The sequence below is a fragment of the Neovison vison genome, chromosome 8 (genome assembly GCF_020171115.1).
Source record: "Neovison vison isolate M4711 chromosome 8, ASM_NN_V1, whole genome shotgun sequence".
Classification (NCBI taxonomy): Eukaryota; Metazoa; Chordata; class Mammalia; order Carnivora; family Mustelidae; genus Neogale; species Neogale vison.
The window spans coordinates 23,101,747-23,121,605 of record NC_058098.1 but is presented as its reverse complement, the minus strand read 5'-3'; the positions used below and the strand labels follow the sequence as shown (position 1 = coordinate 23,121,605).

Sequence of the window (19,859 nt, the reverse complement as noted above, 5' to 3'; positions counted from 1 at the left end):
TTTGTGCCAGGCACTGTGTTGAGTAACTTACATGCATCTTTTTCATTTAAGCCTCAACACAAATCTGTGAAGTAGTTGCTGTTAATTTTCTCTTTTTTAGAGAGAAAAGAAGGTCAAAGAAGCAGTGGCCTAAGGTTGCCAAGCTAGGACGTGATCGAGTAAGAACTCTAACCTAGGCATTCCCATTTGGAGCTCTGATTTGCTTACTCTGAACTCTTGATCACCACATCCCACTGTCCTCAGAGTCCTGGGACAACAGTAGAATTCACCTGTGGTCAGGGAAAAAGTAGCGTTGACCGAAGAGACAGAATGAACTTCTGATTCATTTGGAGCCCGGAACGGTAGATACTTCTGCAAGTTTGGCTCACAGCTCTGTCTTGTTCCCTGTTCAGGAGTCAAATCATGCAGAATTAATGGAACACGAGGCATCTCTCAGTAGGAGTGCCCAAGAGGAGAAGCTGTCTTTACAGCAGGTGATCAGGGATATAACCCAGGTACTGGTAAGCCTTCTGTTTGTGGAAACCGGATCATGGCTCACCGCTCCGCAGGCCTCCTTGTCCTCTTAGTCATGCCTAGGTTTCCACATTCTGAGATGCTTGGGCTTAGGGTCTTTAGGAATAAGTTCTCTGAGTGTCTTTGAGGATGGGCTTGCTAAGGGGTGCTAAGCATTCACCTTCTGGCCCTGCCTACTGGAAGAGACCCTCTTCCTTATTGCCATCTGCAAGTCTCAGGCCAGTGGCTAGACTCTGGTCTTTGTTACATCAGTATCCTCTCATTTCTTCATTTCTTCCTTTGTTAATTGCCTCAGAGAGTACTCTAGCCTTCTTGCTAGTCCTAGCTTTGGGTGACCAAAGGTGAGGGATGGAGGAACCAATCCTTTTTGCTCTCAGATACCCTCCGCCCACCTGCAGGGGAAAGGACGTGAGAAGGAAAACGTCAGGTTTGTCCAGGATGTAGCCATTAGTCTTCTCAAGTTAGTCTTCTAGTTAGTCTTCTGTGCGGACTGTAGGCCTTGGTGAGTAGGGTAGTGACTCTGCTGTGTTGGGTTTCAGGTCATGGTGGAAGAAGGGGACAATCTGGCCCAAGGCTGTGGTGAGGACTGCTCCTTGGGGTTGGACGCTAGTGGCCTCTCCTCCCAGTTTGATTCCCAGGACCCAGAAAAGGCCCTTACTCTGGTGCGTTCAGTGGTGACTCGAAGACGCCAGGCTGTGCAGGTGAGAATCTGACCATTCCTCCTCAGCCGTGGGTATGGGTGTCCGAACTGCTCTGTGCCCCACGTACCTTCCTCACCTGGACTGTCCCTTTCCTTTTTTATTTTTAAAGATTTTATTTATTTATTTGAGAAAGAGAGAATGAGAGAGAGAGAGAGAGCATGACAGTGGGGAGGTCAGAGGGAGAAGCAGACTCCCTGCCAAGCAGGGAGCCCAATGCAGGACTCGATCCTGAGACTCCAGGATCATGACCTGAGCTGAAGGCAGTTGCCCAACCGACTGAGCCACTCAGGTGTCCCTGCACTGCCCTTTCCATTATGTTGACCATTCTTGAGTTATTTTCAAAGCTCCCAAAGTGTTCATTAGAATCTCCCGGTGTCTGCCCAGTTGTCCTTGTGACTAATGGGCACATTCTGTGTGCCCAGTGGTATGCTTCCCTTGGCATGCCATCTTTGTATAGCAAGCACTACACAAAGACAGGCCACGAGTACGTGTTCCCGACTCTAAGGGTTCCAGCCACACTTAACCATCTCCGTGACCACACCCCAGCACACATCTGAAGATGATGGGCCCCGAGTAGCCCAGTAGTAATCTCTCATCCTCTGTCTTCTTGACTGGCCACGTCTCTATTCCTGGCTTACCCTTGTACTAACCCTCAGGGAGCTTCATTCTGCCCTCTTGGTCACCATCTCACTTCTGTCCCTCTCCCTCCATAGGACTTAAGGCAGCAGCTTTTGGGCTGCCAGGAAGCTATGAGCTCCTTGCGGCAACAGCATGATCAGTGGGAGGAGGAAGGCGAGGCCTTGAGACAGCGGCTGCAGAAGCTCACCGGAGAGCGGGACACTCTGGCAGGGCAGACCGTGGACCTCCAGGGGGAAGTGGAGTCTCTTAGCAAGTGAGCAGGGGGCTGTTCATCCTTCCCCCGCCCCGCTCCCGGCTCAGTCCTCATCCAGCCATTTCTGGTTGCCTGTCCCTGCCCGCCCTGACCCCCGGGGTTGTCCAGGGATGTCTTGCTTTGTGTTCTGCTTATTCCTGCTCTCGCTTTGGGGTCTTTGTGATGAGTTAAAAAAAAAAAAAAAAAAAAAGTTTCCTGCTCAAAAGGGAAGATGAGATTTTGAAAAGAAACAGACACCTCTGTCCTTTGATCCTGTGATGTCTGCTTCCGGGAAGGATTGGAGGTTCCAAGGTTTGTTCCAGGAGGTTCTGCTTGTTCCAGGGAGCGTGAGCTGCTGCAGAAGACCAGGGCAGAGCTGCAGCAGCAGCTGGAGGTGCTGGAGCAGGAGGCGTGGCGGCTGCGGAGGACGAACGTGGAGCTTCAGTTGCAGGGGGACTCGGCTCAGGGCGAGAAGGAGGAGCAGCAGGAGGAGCTGCACCAGGCTGTCCGGGAAAGGGAGCGCCTGTACGTGTGTCCCCTCCTCCCTGGGGCTTGATGTGTCCCTTCAATTCCACACTCTCCTCCACCCACTCCCGTCTCATAGGAAGTGGAGTAAATCGAAGCCTGGTGTGCAGTGGGTTTCCACTAGCTTACTCTGCTCCTTTTGCAGAAGGCTGCATACAGCAAGTTCACCCAGGCTTTTCTGAGCCCTGCTAAGGGCTAAAGCACTGAGGGGTACAGAAACTAGTAAGACCCAGGCCCTGATCTCAAGCAGTTGCAGTCTCATGGGGAAAACAGACAAGTAAATAGCAAACTGTGGCATGAGGCCAGATGAAGTATGAGGGAACCAGAGCTTCCAGCTGGGTCCTTTGGACGCATGGGAGTGACAGTTGATAATGGAAAGCCTCATGGAGGAGGGGGTGGTCTTTGAGCTGGGCCTGGACATATTTTGATTAGTAGAGAGTGGGAGAGGGGCCAGAGGGACAGATTAGCAAAGGAAAGGATGCAGCAGATTCATGGCATATACAGAGTAGGCTAGGTTGGCTGGAGGGTAGGACTTATTCCAGGTAGTAATGGGAGATGAGTGGGTTAAGAAAGGGAATTCCAGGGGCGCCTGGGTGGCTCAGTGGGTTGAGCCTCTGCCTTCGGCTCAGGTCATGATCTCAGGGTCCTGGGATCGAGCCCCACATCAGGTACTCTGCTCAGTGGGAAGCTTGCTTCCCCCTCTCTTTCTGCCTGTCTCTCTGCCTACTTGTGATCTCTCTCTCTGTGTCAAATAAATATATCTTCAAAAAAAAAAAAAAGAAGAAAGAAAGAGAAAGGGAATTCCAGAATCAAGAGACCTAGCGAATCTATAAATGCCCATATATAATGTCATAGAAAAAGCAAGGACTTTTGAGCTGGTGAAATCTTAGTTAAAATTATGGCTCTGCTGCTTGGGTAGATTATTTTATTTGTATAAAATGGGGATTATAGGGCGCCTGGGTGGCTCAGTTGGTTGAGCAACTGCCATCGGCACAGGTCATGATCCCGGACTTGCAGGATCAAGTCCCCTATCAGGCTCCCAGCTCCTTGGGGAGTCTGCTTCTCCCTCTGACCTTCTCCTCTCTTATGCTCTTTCTCACTCATTCTCCCTCAAGTAAATAAATAAAATCTTTTTTTTTTTTAAAGATTTTTATTTATTTATTTGAGAGAGAGAGACAGTGAGAGAGAGAATGAGCGAGGAGAAGGTCAGAGAGCGAAGCAGACTCCCCATGGAGCTGGGAGCCTGATGCGGGACTCGATCCCGGGACTCCAGGATCACGCCCTGAGCCGGAGGCAGTCGTCCAACCAACTGAGCCACCCAGGCGTCCCTAATAAATAAAATCTTTAAAAAAAAATGGGGATGATAGTATTTACCTTGAAGGATCCATGGGAAGGTTAGAGCACTGTCTTGCAAAATGCTGGCATAGAGCCGGCATGTGGTAGGTCTTCAGTAACTGGCAGCGGGGACTGTGTTCTTCCCCTCTGGTAGATTCCCCTCCTCCCCTGTGCTCTTGCTCCTTGCAGCAGGAGGCACGGATAATGGAATCTTGAAGGACTACTATAAGAATCATGACTCGTGCAAGGAATGGTCTCCCCCATACTAAGAAGAACAGACAACCCACAAAGATAATTATGTTTTTAAATTTAATTAGTGTGAACTGGTAATACATATATCAATATTTATTATGACCTGAAAGTCAAAACTATTAAAAAAGACAAACACAGGGGTGACTTCATGGCTCAATCGGTTAAAGGACCCAACTCTTGATTTTGGCTCAGGTCATGATCACAGGGTCTAGAGCTGGGCATGGAGCCTGCTTAAAAGCCTCTCTCTCCCTCTCCCTCAACTCCTCCCCAACGTTTCCCTTTAAAAAAAAAAAAAAAGACAAACACAGAGATCCTCTTCTCTGTTTCATCCATGCCATTTCCCTTGCTTCTATAGGCAACCTCTTAAACTGCTTTGTTGTTTGTCTTTCCATCTGCTTCATGCAAATACATGCCTATATTCTTTTTTTTTTTAAACAAAATTTTATTGTTTTTATTTTATTTTATTTTTTATTTTTTTAAAGATTTTATTTATTTGACAGAGATCACAAGTAGGCAGAGAGGCAGGCAGAGAGGCGGGTGGGAAGCAGGCTCCCCACTAAGCAGATAGCCCAATGCGGGGCTCGATCCCAGGACCCTGGGATCATGACCCTAGCTGAAGGCAGAGGCTTTAACCCACTGAGCCACCCAGGCGCCACCCAAGGTGTTTAAGTAGACTCCAACACCCAACATGGGGCCTCAACCATGACTCTGAGAGTAAGAGTTTCATGTTCTACCGAATGAGCTGGCCTATGCATATTCTTAATTTCTCCCAATGTCTGACTTTTTTCACTTTATATGTCATGGAGTTCTTATTATTTAGGAATGAACCATGGAGTTCATGGTTTTTAGGGACCTTCTTCATCCTTTTGCGCGGCAAACGTAATCACACTCCTGTTACCTTTTGGGGTGTGGCCACCCACTGAGATTGCCCCCAGCCTCCTCTCCTTTCCATCCTAGTCAGGAGACACTGGCGGGCCTGGAAGCCAGACAGTCAGAATCGCTCAGTGAACTCATCACTCTTCGGGAGGCCCTGGAGGCAAGTCGCCTGGAAAGGGAGTTGCTGAGGCAGGAGCAAACAGAAGTGACCTTGGCGCTGACCAGGGTAGGTGGGCTCGCTTGGGGAAGGTGAGGGGGGTTTTAGAGAGTTGTGTTCCTAGGCAAAAGGCATGCAGCCTGACTCCTTCATTCTTCACCTACTCAGGCACGACCCTTCGTATTCCCTACATCACTTAGTTGCCTCTGCTTTTGGCCTCTGTCCCTCCCAATGGACTCTCTATGCTTGAGTTAGAATGGTTTTCCAAAGTGTAAATCTGGTGACGTCGGTCTCCTTCCTGTAATCATTCAGTGGCTTCCCAGCTGCTTGGTGACACGTTCAAAGCCTTTTGCATCTGCCCCAAACTGTTTCCAGCCTCCTCCTCTCTCCAGATCCTTTCTTAACTCCCCATCCACCTCGACTCCTGCCACCTGGCACTGATCATGTGATGCTCTCCTGCTTCATGCTGCTCTTTCCTGCCTCCGCTGCTTGTGGGCTCCTCTTCCCATTGGCTGGACTGTGTCCTTCCTCTCCTTCTACCCACAACTCTTCCTCACCTCTCAATACCCACCTTCGCTGCCAGCTCTTCTGCCAAACACTTCTGATTCCCCCAAACCAAATAAACGCAGTAAATAATTTCCAGAGCACTGTGGGCTTACATTGCCTAGGAAGTCCTTGCAGTTCTAGTTGTTTGTACATCCCGATGTCTTTACCTCTACCGTGAGCTCCTCTCCTACTTCTCTGTGATTGAAGGAAGGAAGGGAGGGAGGGAAAACTTGTTTCAAATGTAAGGGAAGGAAGAGTGTTCTCTGTACAAGGACAGCAGCAGGTGTTGGGGACGTGAGCTGCTCACTGTGGCAGGAAAGCTGGCACAAGGCATCCCTTTAACTCTCCTTGTTTTTAGGCAGAACAGTCCGTTTCCGAACTGTCAAGTTCTGAGAACAGCCTGAAGGCTGAGGTCGCCGATCTTCGGGCTGCTGCTGTCAAGCTCAGTGCCTTAAATGAGGCTTTGGCCTTAGATAAAGTTGGACTGAATCAGCAGCTTCTCCAGGTGAGCAAAGACTTCTCTGATCCGCTGGGTAGGTCTGGGCCCTGACGGAAGGCCAACCAGTGACTGATAGACCTGATGCCCATAACCGGGAGGAGTCTGTAATAGATCAGCCCAAGACAACTCAGCTCCTAAATGTAATCCTGAGATGAACAAAAGGAGCATTGGGGGTGCAGAGGACAGCCAAGACTATAACACCTGGGTTTGGCCATTAAAAATAGTCCCCTTTCACACCTCCACAGAACCACTTACGGGCTGTACGGTAAAATCACCAGGGCCAGGAAGAAGGCCCGCATCCTCTGAAAGGAAGACAAGGTGTTTAATCTCATTGCATGAGATAATAGCAATCACCAGAAAAGGATCTGCTGAAGAGCCTACATCTCAAAGAGTCTTCTCTGTGGGTTGCAGATGTAACATGGCTCTTCACTACCACTGTTACCTTGAGCCCTGGAAACGTTCCAGAGTCCCTTTATTCTGAATTCTTTGAGAGTAAGCGTTTTTGCCTTTTAATCACCATCCGCAGCATCAACCCACCCAGTGCCTGGAACACAGGCACCAGAGCAAACGAATGCACATAGTCTGCCTCTCCCATAAGCCCTTCTGTGTTCCTCTTTGGAGAACAGAGTCCCATCTCCCTCGGTTTTCTGTCTTAGCACTTGATCCGTAAGCTGTAACCATTGGTCTTTGATGCCTTTCCCGTTCTGACCAGTAGCTCGAACAGGAGAACCAGTCTGTGTGTCGCAGAATGGAAGCAGCAGAGCAGGCGAGAAACACTTTGCAGCTGGGCCTGGCGGAGGCCGAGAGGGGCCGGGAAGCCCTTCGGGAGAAGAACACTGTCTTGGAGGCTCAGCTGCAGAAGGCGGAGGAGAGCAGGGCTGAGCTGCAGGCAGACCTCAGGGGCATCCAAGAAGAGAAGGAAGAAATTCAGGAGAAGCTCAGCGAGGTGAGAGGACAGACCTGATGCCATTACACGAACGTATCACACAAACCCATCGTAAAAGATGAAAACTCAACAGAAATGGTTCAGAAAGTGGGAAGATCTTACTTCCTAAAAATGACTGATATTACTAGTTTGGGATACATCTTCCGATTTTTTTTTTTAAGATTTTGTTTATCTGACGGGGTGCAGGGAACACAAGCAGGGAGAGTAGGAGAGGGAGAAGCAGGCTTCCCATTGAGCAGGGAGCCCGATGTGGGACTCGATCCCAGGACCCTGGGACCATGACCTGAGCCAAAGGCAGACACCCAATGACTGAGCCACCCAGTCACCCTACCTTCCAGTTTTGATTTTTTTTTTTTACGATTTTATTTATTTATTTGTCAGAGCGAGAGAGAGCACGCACACAAGCAGGCAGAGAAGCAGCTCCCTGCTGAGCAAGGAGCCTGATGTAAGACTTGATCCCAGGATGCTGGGATCATGACCTGAGCCGAGGGCAGCGGCTCAACTAAGCCACCCAGGTGTCCCCCCACCAACCTTCCGGTTTTTAAAGAGAATTCCTATAAGAATCCTTCAGTTCCCCCAGCACCTCACACCCTCTGGCTTGAATTATATGCCTGTCTTGGGGTGCCTGGGTGGCTCAGTGGGTTAAGCCACTGCCTTCGGCTCAGGTCATGATCTCAGGGTCCTGGGATCGAGTCCCGCATCGGGCTCTCTGCTCATCAGGGAGCCTGCTTCCCTCTCTCTCTCTCTGCCTGCCTCTCCATATACTGTCAAATAAATAAAATCTTTAAAATTAAAAAAAAAAGAATAGATGCCTGTCCTAGGTACTCTACCTCCAGAATATTCCAGCTACCACACCACACATAAGACACACTGTGGTATAATTATCCATTTATAGTCTCCACCATTAGACCAAAAGCTCCTTGAAGACAAGGCTGTGTTTTACTTGTTTTTATTCTTCCATCTTTTTTTTTTAAGATTTATTTATTTATTTGAGAGAGAGAGAGAGCATGCAAGAGCATTAAGAAGGGGCAGAAAGAGAGGGAGAGAGCACTTAAGGAGACGCCATGCTGAGCACGGAGCCCACAGACCCAACATGGGGCTCAATCTTACAACCCTGAGATCACGACCTGAGGCAAAAACCAAGAGTCAGGGACGCCTGGGTGGCTCAGTGGGTTAAAGCCTCTGCCTTCAGCTCAGGTCATGGTCCCAGGGTCCTGGGATCGAGCCCCACATCAGGCTCTCTGCTCAGTGGGGAGCCTGCTTCCGCCTCTCTCTCTGCCTGCCTCTCTGCCTACTTGTGATCTCTGTCAAATAAATAAATCTTTAAAAAAAAAACAAAAAACAAGAGTCAGCCACTTAACTGACTGTGCCCCCAGGCCCCCCTCTTCCTCCACCTTTTAACAAAATATCTTCACACATAGCAGCAACTCAGTAAATTTTTTTCTGAGCCAGTGGCTCAGCTAAAGTTCATCTTTCTCCTCTACCAAACTTCTCACTGCCCCCAAAATGATACATATACCTCCTTTCCAGAGTCCCTTTCTCAGAGACTGGTCACTTTCTTCCTGATGTTTTGGGTGTCTTACTCCTTACGACTAAAAGCTCCTTAGAGGTAGTTCTCTTCCAGCCCTAACACACAGGGTCTCGCACAAGAGAGAGCGTGCTTCCTGGGCCAGGAGTTCTGTAGGCTGACGCAGGAAGTAGGATTTGCATGAGCGGGTGACCGTCCGGACTCACAGAGCTGGGTCAGGAATCCTTGAAGGGCCAGCGGCCCCAACCTGGTGATAGCAACCCAGGGGGGTTCCTGCCTCCACTCTGTAGCTTGCCCATTTCTTCCTCCCAGGCCCGTCATCAGCAGGAGGCAGCCTTAGCTCAGCTGGACCAGCTGCAGCAGGAGACAAAGCGACGGGAAGAAGTGCTTGCTCGGGAAGTCCAGGAGAAGGAAGCCCTAGTGCGGGAGAGAGCCGCCCTCGAGGTGCGGCTGCAGGCTGTGGAGCGAGACCGGCAGGACCTCTCCGAACAACTTCTGGGGCTCAGGTAGGGCCCAGACCCAGTTCGGACAAGGGCAGAGGGAGCATTGCGAGGCAAAGGGGAGCCAAACCCGGTTCCAGGCCCAAAGTATCACAACTCCTAAGTCAGTTGTGAATTTATCGCTGCTCCCTAATTTCTCTGGGTGGTCAGTACTTAGAACCCAACTCGTCTTAAGGAAAGTTAAGGGGCCTGATGAGTCAGAACTCTTCCTGATTCCTGAACCTCACAGCTCAGCCAAGGAGCACCTGGAGAGCAGTCTGTTTGAGGCCCAACAACAAAATTCTCTGATAGAGGTCACCAAAGGCCAGCTGGAGGTCCAGATTCAAACTGTCACTCGTGCCAAAGAAGTCATTCAAGGTGAGACCCCAACTGGAATGGGGATGCTTCATTCCATGGGGATGTGGAAAGCCAGCAAGGCCATGGGAGGTTATCAGAGGTCCTGCTGTGGCCAGGCCCAGGGCCTCCGAGACGGGAGTTTGTTCCCAAGGTCTGAGGAGAGGGGAGAAAGAAAGAGGGCAGAGGCCGAGTGGGAGCTCACCCATCTGTGGCATCTCAGGGGAAGTGAGGTGCCTGAAGCTGGAACTGGACACCGAGCGGAGCCGCGCAGAGCAGGAGCGGGAGACAGCAGCCAGTCGGCTGGCCCAAGCTGAGCACGAGGGGCAGACGGCCCTGCAGCAGCAGAAGTCAGCCCATGAGGAGGAGGTGAACCGGCTAGAGGAGAAATGGGTAGGTCGTGGATGTGGCTGGGGATGGGAGAGGCAGACCTGGCCTCCCTTCAGTGGGTACTCCACCTGCTGACTCTTGGGCCAGAAGCAGCTGCTTATAGGAATGAAATCTGGGGGCGCCTGGGTGGCTCAAGGGGTTAAAGCCTCTGCCTTCGGCTCGGGTCATGATCTCAGGGTCCTGGGATCGAGCCCCGAGTTGGGCTCTCTGCTCAGCAGGGAGCCTGCTTCCCCCTCTTTCTCTGCCTGCTTCTCTGCCTACTTGTGATCTCTGTCAAATAAATTAGAAAATCTTAAAAAAAAAAAAAAGAATGAGATCTGAACAGGACCTGGTCTTGCACCTGGTCTCCAAGGTGCAAAATCCAGTTTCTAGCTATTAAATGAGTAGTATATGGAGAACCCTGAGAACTATTTCTGACATGTAGTAAGCTCTGTATTTGTGTTGGCTGTTATTGTTATTGTTGTCACTGTTGTTTTGCTATGTTCAGTGAGTTAAGCATGGATCTTGGGATTTACAGTTGTTAAACTGGCCCCAGGGTGCAGAGGAACACCTTGGACCCCTTCTTCCTGGTTTAGAACTGTATTTCTTTTGTCTTTTAATTGTATAATTTAGTCCATTAGCTTTGATTGTCCCTATAGGTACATTTGGATTTATTTCCACCATCCTATGCTATTTTTCCTGCCTTTTTATATCTTTTTGGGGTGGGGAGGTCATTCTTCTTAACTTTTAGGGAGTTCAGTTGGATGATTAAGTTGTATTTTTTTTTCTCAGTTCTTTTTCTCTATTTTTTTTTAATTTTTGTAGTTGTTTCCTTTAATATTTAAAAATATCTACCTAGGGGCGCCTGAGTGGCTCAGTCATTATGCATCTGCCTTTGGCTCAGTGATGATCCTAGGGTCCCGGGATCAAGCCCCACATTGGGCTCCCTGCTCAGCAGGAAGCCTGCTTCTCCCTCTCCCACTTCCCTGCTTGTGTTCCCTCTCTCACTGTCTCTCTCCCTGTCAAATAAATAAATAAAATCCTTTAAAAAATAAAAAGTAAAATAAAAATACATACTTAATAAAATCTCAGGTTACTTGGTATGTTTCCTGTTTTTCTGAATGACACAGGGACCTCAGAACATTTTACCTTCATTCACTCCTCCGACCCATTGTACTTTTTTATGCAATGTCTTGTTATAACTAGTTTGTTAACACCATAAATTATTCTGACCTTTTGTTTTATACAGTTAATATTTGTTTTAGATACACTGAAAAATGACATTTTTCTCACTGATCATTCCTTCTTGTGTATTAGACTTTCATTTGGATTTATTTTCCTCCTTGAAATAGAATTTATTTGGTGAGAGTCTATTGGTAATTAGTTGTCTGAAAATATTCCTGTTTTACTTTATTCTTGAAGGATAGTTTCACTGGGTATAAAATTCTAGAATGGTAGTTATTTTCTCTTAGCATAGTGATTATTTCATTGTGGGTATCGGGAAGACCTTGATTAGTTGGGTGTCAGACCTTACAGTATCCTCACGTATCTTAACTCTTAAATTTTCTGTGTTCATTTTCTTTTTCTATTCTGTGTTTTAGATGATTTTTTTTCAGATCTCTCTTCAATTCCCCATTCAACAATGTCTAATCTGCTATGTAGTCTATTTGCCAAGTTTTAAATTTCATTTACTAAATTTTTTAAAATTTCTAGACAGTGTATTCCATTATTTTTTTCAAATCTTCTTGGTCACGTTTTAATCATTTTTCCCAATTTTGTATTTTCATCCTCTTTTATTCTTTTAACACATGAAACATATTTTTATGCTGTCTAATAATACCAGTAACTAAAATCTTTTTGGGCCTGATGCTGTTATATGTTGTTTCCATTGGTTCTCGCTTGTGTGTTTTGTGGTTCTTGACTCTGAGCTCATGTTCTTTAGAAATTTTTCTTTGGGAATCCTTGTAGGCCTCAGGTGAAGGAGTTTTTCTTCAGAAGATTTGCTTTCACTTCTGTTAGGAGTTTCCTGGCAGAAGAGGAGGACACTGTTGTTATCCCCATTTTTGTAGATGAGGAAACTGAGGCATAGAAATATGATAGAAATTAACTCAGTTCACTTATTCTAGTAGTGTTGGATTAAAGGTTATAGCATCCCAGAACATCTCATCTTAAAATAAAATTTTAAATTAAAATGATACAAAATTTCTGTTGAAAGTGTATGGGGTCCCATTCAGGCCCTGCACCCATACGAAGACCAGGTTGTGGTTGACTTCTTCAGGGAGATTTTTTTTTTTACCCTGTGTAAAGGTTGAAACAAACAAATGTTATTATTGTTTCCTTTTGTGGGGTTTTTGTTTTGTTTTCTCTCCTACTTTCTCTCTGCTTTTCTTCCCCATTTCTCTCCTCTTTCATCTCTCTCTCAAGTTTATCCTTCTACTGAGGGCGCTATAGCCCAGAGATAGGCAAGTTTTTGGTACAGGGCCACATACTAAGCTTTGTGGACCTTACGGTCTTTGTCGTAATGAACTCACCTCTGCTGTTGTAGTACAAAAGCAGCCATAGATAATATGTAACCAAATGAGCATGTTTATGTTCAAATAAAACTCTAAGTGCAGACACTGGCACTTGAATTCCATATAATTTTCACATGTCACGAAGTCTTTTTTTTTTTTTTTTTAACTTCTTTTTTTATCATTAAAAATGTAAAAGCTACTATTAGCTCACAGGCCATACAGCAAAGGAGGCTGGCTAGATTTGGCCAACATGCCATAGTTTGTTGACCTCTGGTTAGCCCTGTACGGGTCCAGCTTTATGTGAGAATCTTCTATTGGACTCCCCACCCTTGTCTTCTTTTTCTTTTCCCCACATAGCATTAAGGTGAGTTTCAAGGTTATTAGGTATAGCAAACGCCTCCAAGAGAAAGCCAGTTCTGCATTCATTTACCTCTTTGGACCACAAGTCTTGCCTTTATTTTTGACTTCTCTGAAGTTCCTGCTGGCTCATTATACGTGGAAATGTATATTTAATATTTTATCCAGTATTTTTTGCCATTTTGCAGCTAGATTATTCAGAGATCTTGTTTGTCAGATTTCTGGAAGTGGAAGTTGACTTGTGCTTTATGCGTATTTGTGATTTGACTCCTTTTACAAGGCTGACTTGTTGGCAAGATGGCAACCAAAGTTTGCTTTTTTGGGAGTTACGTGCCTAAAGTAGGGGAGAGTGGGCATCAGAGAACCAATCCGCTTCTTCAGCTCATAGTCATAGCATCACCTGTGGTTTGGTTGATTTAAAATGACAACTATTTGTAACTTATATTAGGGAGAATTGCACTTTATTTTTTTTTGTAAAGATTTTATTTATTTATTTGTCAGAGAGAGAGAGAGCACAAGCAGACAGAGTGGCAGAGGGAGAAGCAGGCTCCCTGCGGAGCAAGGAGCCCGATGTAGGACTCGATTCCAGGACACTGGGATCATGACCTGAGCCGAAGGCAGCCGCTTAACCAACTGAGCCACCCAGGCGTCCCGAGAATTGCACTTTAGAAAACACTTTTTCATGTATCATTTGACTTTTTTTATAAATCTCATTTGAGTCTCATAAAATTTGATGAGATAGGTAAGGCAGGAGTTGGCAACCTCACTTTATCAATGGGGAGACAGGCCAAGGGTGGGCCCAAAGACTCAGCCGGGGAGGGTGGACCTTCTCTGCTCCAGCCCCCCTCCTGCCTCTTCTCCTCACCCCCGGGTTCTAACAGTGCTTCCCTCATGTAACCAGGAGAAGGAGCGCTCCTGGCACCAGCAAGAACTGGATAAGGCCCTGGAGAGCCTAAAGAGAGAGAAAACTGAGCTGGAAATGAAGCTGCAGGAACAGCAGGCAGACATGGAGACCATCCGGAGGCAGAGGGAGAAAGAACGGGCAGAGGCAGAGAGCGCCCTCTGCCAGGTGGGAAGCTGGGAAGATCCGAGCTGCGATTCCCCCTACCTCTGACCACTTCCTTTTCCACTCCCTAGCGTGCTGCTGCAGGGGGCTTCCAGAAGAGAAGTACCTGCTCACTTTGCTGCTAGTGAGCCCGACAACTCCTGAGTTAGCTGCAGGGCCTACGGCATGTCACACTTCCTGAGGGAGGGCCGATGCTCACCACATCCTGTCAGCTCACAAACCGGGGACAATCTTTGTACTTCCTGGTTCTTTACAAGCAGGTCCAGACCTCCTTTGACCCTGGGTCCCCTCCCCATTTGCCGGAGGAGCCCTAGAGCAGTGGGAATGTGCTTGTGGCCTAGCAGGTGAGCACGGTGCCCCCTGAGATGGCAAGCTCTCTCCTCCCTGCCCCTGCACAGATGCAGCTCGAAACAGAGAAGGAGAGGGTGTCCCTCCTGGAGACGCTGCTGCAGACCCAGAAGGAGCTGGCAGATGCCAGCCAACAGCTGGAGCGGCTGAGGCAGGACATGAAGGTTCAGAAGTTAAAGGAGCAGGTATGGAGGGCGGTCCTGGGCAGGGAGGCAAGGCGGCGCAGTCAGCCCTCTGGTGCTTCTATGCACCCGGTCCGGGGCATGGTGCCGTCCCAGGACAACCATCGAGGTGCACTCAGCTGTGAACGTGGCACACGTGGCCCCTGTCCTCAAAGAGCTCACATGCTAGTGGCGGAGCATACAAAAATGCGCAGATAGAGGATTCATGAGATGCTCACGGGTGGGAAGGAGTACTTTGAGGGAGACGGATAGGGTGACGTGACGGGATTGAGAGTGAGTCACCAGAGGCCACTGTGAACAAGGTGGTTGGGGGTGGGGCTCACTGAAAAAGTGACATTTGGGCTGAGACGTGAAGGCTGAAAAGAGCCAGCTGTGTGCAACAGCAGAAATGAGCCCTGACAGCATTATGCTGAGTAATAAGCCAGTCACAAGAGGCCATGTCCCGTGGGGTTCCCTTTGTAGGAAATGTCCAGAATGGGCAAAGCTACAGGGACAGAAAGCAGATGTGTAGTCGGGAGTGGGGATAGGAATAGGGAGGGTACGGGGTAATAAAAACATTCTGAAATGTGACATGTACAACTCTGAGTATACTAAAAACCATCAAATCATATGCTTAAATGGGTGAATTGTATGATATGTGGACTATGTCTCAGTAAAGCCCTTTTATTTTTTATTTTTTTAAGATTTATTTATTTGAGAGAGAGAGCACGGATGCACACGAGTTGAGGGGGGCAGGGCTGAAGGAGAGAGAGAAGCAGCCTCCCCGATGAGCAGGGAGCCTGATGCGGGGCTCGATCCCAGAACCCTGGGATCGTGACCTGAGCTGAAGACAGCTGATTAACTGACAGAGCCACCCAGGTGCCCCTTAGTAAAGCCCTTTAAAAAAAAAAAAAAAAAGAAAGAAAAGAGGAAGAAGAAAAAGCCAGCTTTTAAAAAAATATATATTTTATTTATTTAACAGGCAGAGATGACAAGTAGGTGGAGAGGCAGGCAGTGGGGGGGGGAAGAAGCAGGCTCCCTGCTGAGCAGAGAGCCTGATGTGAGGCTCGATCCCAGGACCCTAGGACCACGACCTGAGCCGAAGGCAGAGGCTTTAACCCACTGAGCCACCCAGGCGCCCCAGAAGCCAGCTGTTTGAAGATCAGTTTTGGCAGGGGAAATAGCCATGATCAGGGCAGTGGGACAGACAGAAAGGGCCTGAGGAGTGCCAGGACAGAAAGAAGGCAAAGTGGCCCCAGCGTGATAGGCTCAGGGTCAAGTGGAATGGTAGGCAGGAGCCCTTGGTTAGCATGGGAGGAGCTTGGAGTTTGTTCTAAGGGCAGTGGGAAACCGTTGGATGGGATTTTAAAAGCAGACATGACTTGCTACATGCATATTAAAAAATACTTGAGCTGCTGAGTGGAGAAGTGTGTGTGTGCGTGTGCACATGCATGTCGAGGGGTGGTGTCGTGGCGTGGAAGTAGGGATTTGCGACGGGAGCCTGCTGCGAGGGCCTCGGTGACAGACTGCGACCAACTCGGGCACTGATGGAGAGAGCTGGGGTGAGCCAGTGCGCTCTGTGGGGGAGGAGATGGATTAGGAGGTGAGGGCCAAGGTGGCATCATGGAAACAGCGTGGGTTGCTGGGGCCTGCCTCAGCTTTTGCCACCAACCCATTTGAAAAGCCACTATTTATATGACATAGCCTTTAAAACACAGGCCCCAGTGGGAGCTTTCTCCTGCTCACTGTGGTCTTCTCCCTTGGCAGGAGACCACCGAGATGCTGCAGACCCAGCTCCGGGAGACGCGGCGGGAGCTGGAGCAGGCCGGCCAGCAGAGCAGAGACGACCTCGCTGCCCTCCGAGAAGAGTGCAGGGCCCTGCTGCAGGCGAAGATGGACCTGCAGGGACAGGTGCCTCCTTCTCTGTCCCAGCCCTATAGCCAGGCTGTCCTGCTCCCTCTGCGCTAAAGGGGAGCCCTGAGGCTGCTTGGGAAGGAGAGGAAAATGGAAGGGCGCTTAGAGTAGAACACATGTCCTTGGAGTCCTGGGACAGTCATCCCTCCCTGTCGTGACCACAGAACTTAGATTTTCTCAGGCAGCCCCTGTGCCCTTCATTCTTCCCACCCTCCCCAGAGATCCAGGATTTTAATATTCCAAGTTGCTTTTCCTACTCTGATTGCTTTTCCTTCTCAGAATCCCATTATCAGCTGGTGTCCTGATTGTTGGTTTTTTAAAAGATTTTATTTATTTATTTGACAGGGGGAGGGGGGGAGAGTACAAGCAGGGGGGAGTGGCAGGCAAAAGGAGAAGCAGGCTCCCCGCTGAGCAGGGAGTCCAATGCGGGGCTTGATCTCAGGACCCCGGGATCATGACCTGAGCTGAAGGCAGACATTCAACTGACTGAGCCACCCAGGCACCCCTCTGATTGTTTATTTCAAAAAATACGATCACTGTACACTTGCCCATCCCTTTATCACCCTGCCTTTGGTTATATTTTGGTTATATTCAGCCAAGATTTTGATTTGTGCCTGCCTTGATACAGCAGATGTGAGGCTGGGAGACACAGCGGGGCTGGACGGTACAGAGAGAGGGGTGCTAAGAATAGTGTGTAAGCATTGGCAGAAACCCCCAGGGCACTGGAAATGGGCCAGTGGCTGTGACCTCAAAGGACCTGGAGTCCTGGTGAGAAGCCTCCCTCCGCGGGCTTCCTGCCCTTGGTCATCATGTGGTATCTTTCCAGGTGGAGGACTTGAAATCTCAGCTGCTTTCCAGGGATGACTCTAGGAGGCTGGCAGAGCAGGAGGTTCAGGAGAAGCTGAGGGAGGCCCAGGAGTATAGCCGAATGCAGAAGGAGCTGGAGAGGGAGAAAGCCAGGTAGGTTCAACAGGCCATGGAGTAGGCTTTGTCTGTCTAGCTACTGTGGTCACTGTGAGGTGGACAGCTCTTCCCTCAGCCCTTCCCTCAGCGGACCTAGCCGCTCATGTCTCTACCCCGGCCTGTACACGTTAGGCACCAGGTACTGTGCCAGGGGCTGGGGATGGCCCCCTGCCTCAGCAAAATTTACCGTTTTGTGGGAAAGATGTTAATTAAGTGATCCCCCAGAGAAATCAGTGCAGGTTATGTTACATGGCATGGAGGGAAGAAACAGGATGCTGAAGTCAAAATGGGGAGGTTGGGATGAACTTTTTTTTTTAGATTTTATTTATTTGACAGAGATCACAAGTAGGCAGAGAGGCAGCAGAGAGAGAGAAAAGGAAGCAGGCTCCCTGCAGAGCAGAGAGCCCGATGCGAGGCTTGATCCCAAGACCCTGGGATCATGACCTGAGCCAAAGCCAGAGGCTTTAACCCACTGAGCTACCCAGGTGCCCCAGGGATGTACTTCAGATAAGATTTCAGGGAAGGCCTTCCTTAGGGAGGTTGCATTTAAACTGATCACTGCGGAGACACTGGAACCAGCCAGACAAAGGGGTGAGAGAGAGCTCTGTGGTAGGAAGAGAAATCTCAGGGCCCAGAGACGGCTCAGAACGTGAGGTATTTGGGGACACCGGAAGCACTGTGTGACCAGAGCCTGGTGAATAAGACCCAGGTGCAGGATCTGGGCAAGGCTGTGTCACTGGGGATTTGTGAGCCATGGCCAGGAGTGTGTAATTTATTTTAGGTTTAGTAGAAGACCCCTGGAGGATTTTAAGCAGGGAAATTGGCACGATCCAGCTCAGGGTGTATCAGAAGAGGTAGTGATGGCAAGAAACCTTGGGGATGAGTTAGGGCCATCCGGGTGAAGCATGGCCTGTCTTCTCAGTGATGTAGGAGCTTGAAGCATGACAGACCCTCTTGTTGAGGCAACCACGGGCAGCCAGACATGTTAGGAGACAGGTGCAGTTGTCTGCCTGAGAGATACTAAGGCTGCATCAGGGTAGGGGGAGTGGGGAAGGGGAGCAGGGGAAGAGCTCAAGGGACGTTGAGGGAGTTGGAGTCCATTATATGTCATCACTGATTGGACATAGGTAGGATAAAGGGAGAACTCTGATGTGGTCAAGGCTGCCAAGTTGGACCACCGGGTAGATAAAGGTGCCGTTTGCTGAGCTAGGGAGCAGGGCCGGGGGGAGGGGTGTGCAGAAGGATGGGAAGAACTGGATACAGTGAATTTGAGCTGCTGCATAGATATTTCTGGAATCTGCCAGAGAAGAAGCTGAAGCTGAAAGGAAGTATCACGTGCCAGAAGTACCTAGGAGCACTCAGTCGGTGCTCAGTAAATGCTGGCTTCTGTTGTTATGCTGCCATTGTGATCTTACTGTTTTTCTCTGAAGGATTAGTGCCATGTTTAGCACAGTCAGATGAGAAGGTAGTTTTTGGGGGGTATTTTTGGGTTTTTTTGTTTTGTTTTTTAAAGATTTTATTTATTTGACACAGAGAGAGAAATCACAAGTAGGCAGAGAGGCAGGCAGAGAGAGAGAGGAGGAAGCAGGCTCCCCGCGGAGCAGAGAGCCCGACGTGGGGCTCGATCCCAGGACCCTGGGATCGTGACCTGAGCCAAAGGCAGAGGCTTTAACCCACTGAGCCCCCAGGCACCCCGAGAAGGTAGTTTTTCATTCCCTGAGAGAATGACCTTAGTCCCCTGGCCTCTCTGCAGCCTGACTCAGTCGCTGATGGAAAAGGAACAGAAGCTCCTTGTTCTCCAAGAAGCTGAGTCTGTTCACCAGCAAGAGCTGAGCTCCCTGCGCCAGGACGTGCAGGAGGCCCGGGGAGAGTGGAGAGAGCTCAGCGCCCAGGTACTCCCCACACCGCTCGTGGGCCCCGTTCCTCGGCAGAGGCCTGCTCCTGGAGTGGAGAAGCCGGTTGTTCCGGACCCTCCCGTGAAGAGGACCGTTCTCTTGTTCCGTATTCCAGGGTGTGCTGGGACTGTAGCAGCCCTAGCAGGAGGGGCACGTCAGGACTGGGCGGGGTGGGGGCTTGGGAACCTGACGCAGAGCTGAGGAAGCTCCGGGGAGGGTTCTGACAGCCCAGAACATGGTGCCCAAAGGGGCGGGGCTCCCATGGGCCTGGGTCGAGTGTGGCCGCATCTAAGTGTGCCTGGTCAGCTTGGCGAGAAACAGCAACAGAACAGATCAGATAGGCAGCACCAAGAAAACTTCAGGACTCCATCTGCTCACACCAGGACCCCAGACCTTGGGCACAGAGGAAAGTGGGAACCAGGAGAGGAAGAGGGAGATGGTCAGAACTGGAAGGGAGACTAGGGTGGAGAGGGACCGGGTTGGGTCATCAGTGCTGGCTTTGGCTCCCAGCAGTCTAGCTTGCAGGTTGCGTGAGCGTCGGTTTCTTCATCCGTAAGACAAGGATGATTATTCTTAGCCATTAGGGGAATGTATGAAGTGTCAGAACACAGCAGACATTCTATAAATGGGAGCCATTATTATTGTGACCGTTTTCATGTAGCTCAGTGTCCGGGTTTAGGCCGAGTTCTGA

The 19,859-nt window shown here is 49.3% G+C and overlaps 1 protein-coding gene across 8 annotated transcripts in view; it reads left to right on the top strand.

Moving 5' to 3' along the window:
- Nucleotides 1–19,859, top strand: part of CEP250 (centrosomal protein 250) — a 48,861-nt gene that overhangs the window by 16,054 nt on the left and 12,948 nt on the right. For 6 of the 8 annotated variants that reach the window (XM_044263161.1, XM_044263154.1, XM_044263158.1 and 3 more), the window contains 15 exons: nt 393–500; nt 1,053–1,214; nt 1,928–2,106; nt 2,428–2,610; nt 5,155–5,299; nt 6,135–6,281; nt 6,991–7,221; nt 9,062–9,255; nt 9,479–9,606; nt 9,806–9,975; nt 13,723–13,890; nt 14,286–14,420; nt 16,164–16,307; nt 17,137–17,270; nt 19,027–19,165. In XM_044263161.1, coding sequence (XP_044119096.1) covers nt 393–500; nt 1,053–1,214; nt 1,928–2,106; nt 2,428–2,610; nt 5,155–5,299; nt 6,135–6,281; nt 6,991–7,221; nt 9,062–9,255; nt 9,479–9,606; nt 9,806–9,975; nt 13,723–13,890; nt 14,286–14,420; nt 16,164–16,307; nt 17,137–17,270; nt 19,027–19,165 — 2,367 coding nt within the window. The remainder of the gene's footprint in view (nt 1–392; nt 501–1,052; nt 1,215–1,927; nt 2,107–2,427; nt 2,611–5,154; nt 5,300–6,134; nt 6,282–6,990; nt 7,222–9,061; nt 9,256–9,478; nt 9,607–9,805; nt 9,976–13,722; nt 13,891–14,285; nt 14,421–16,163; nt 16,308–17,136; nt 17,271–19,026; nt 19,166–19,859) is intronic. The other 2 variants (XM_044263160.1, XM_044263159.1) reach the window with 2 other exon arrangements.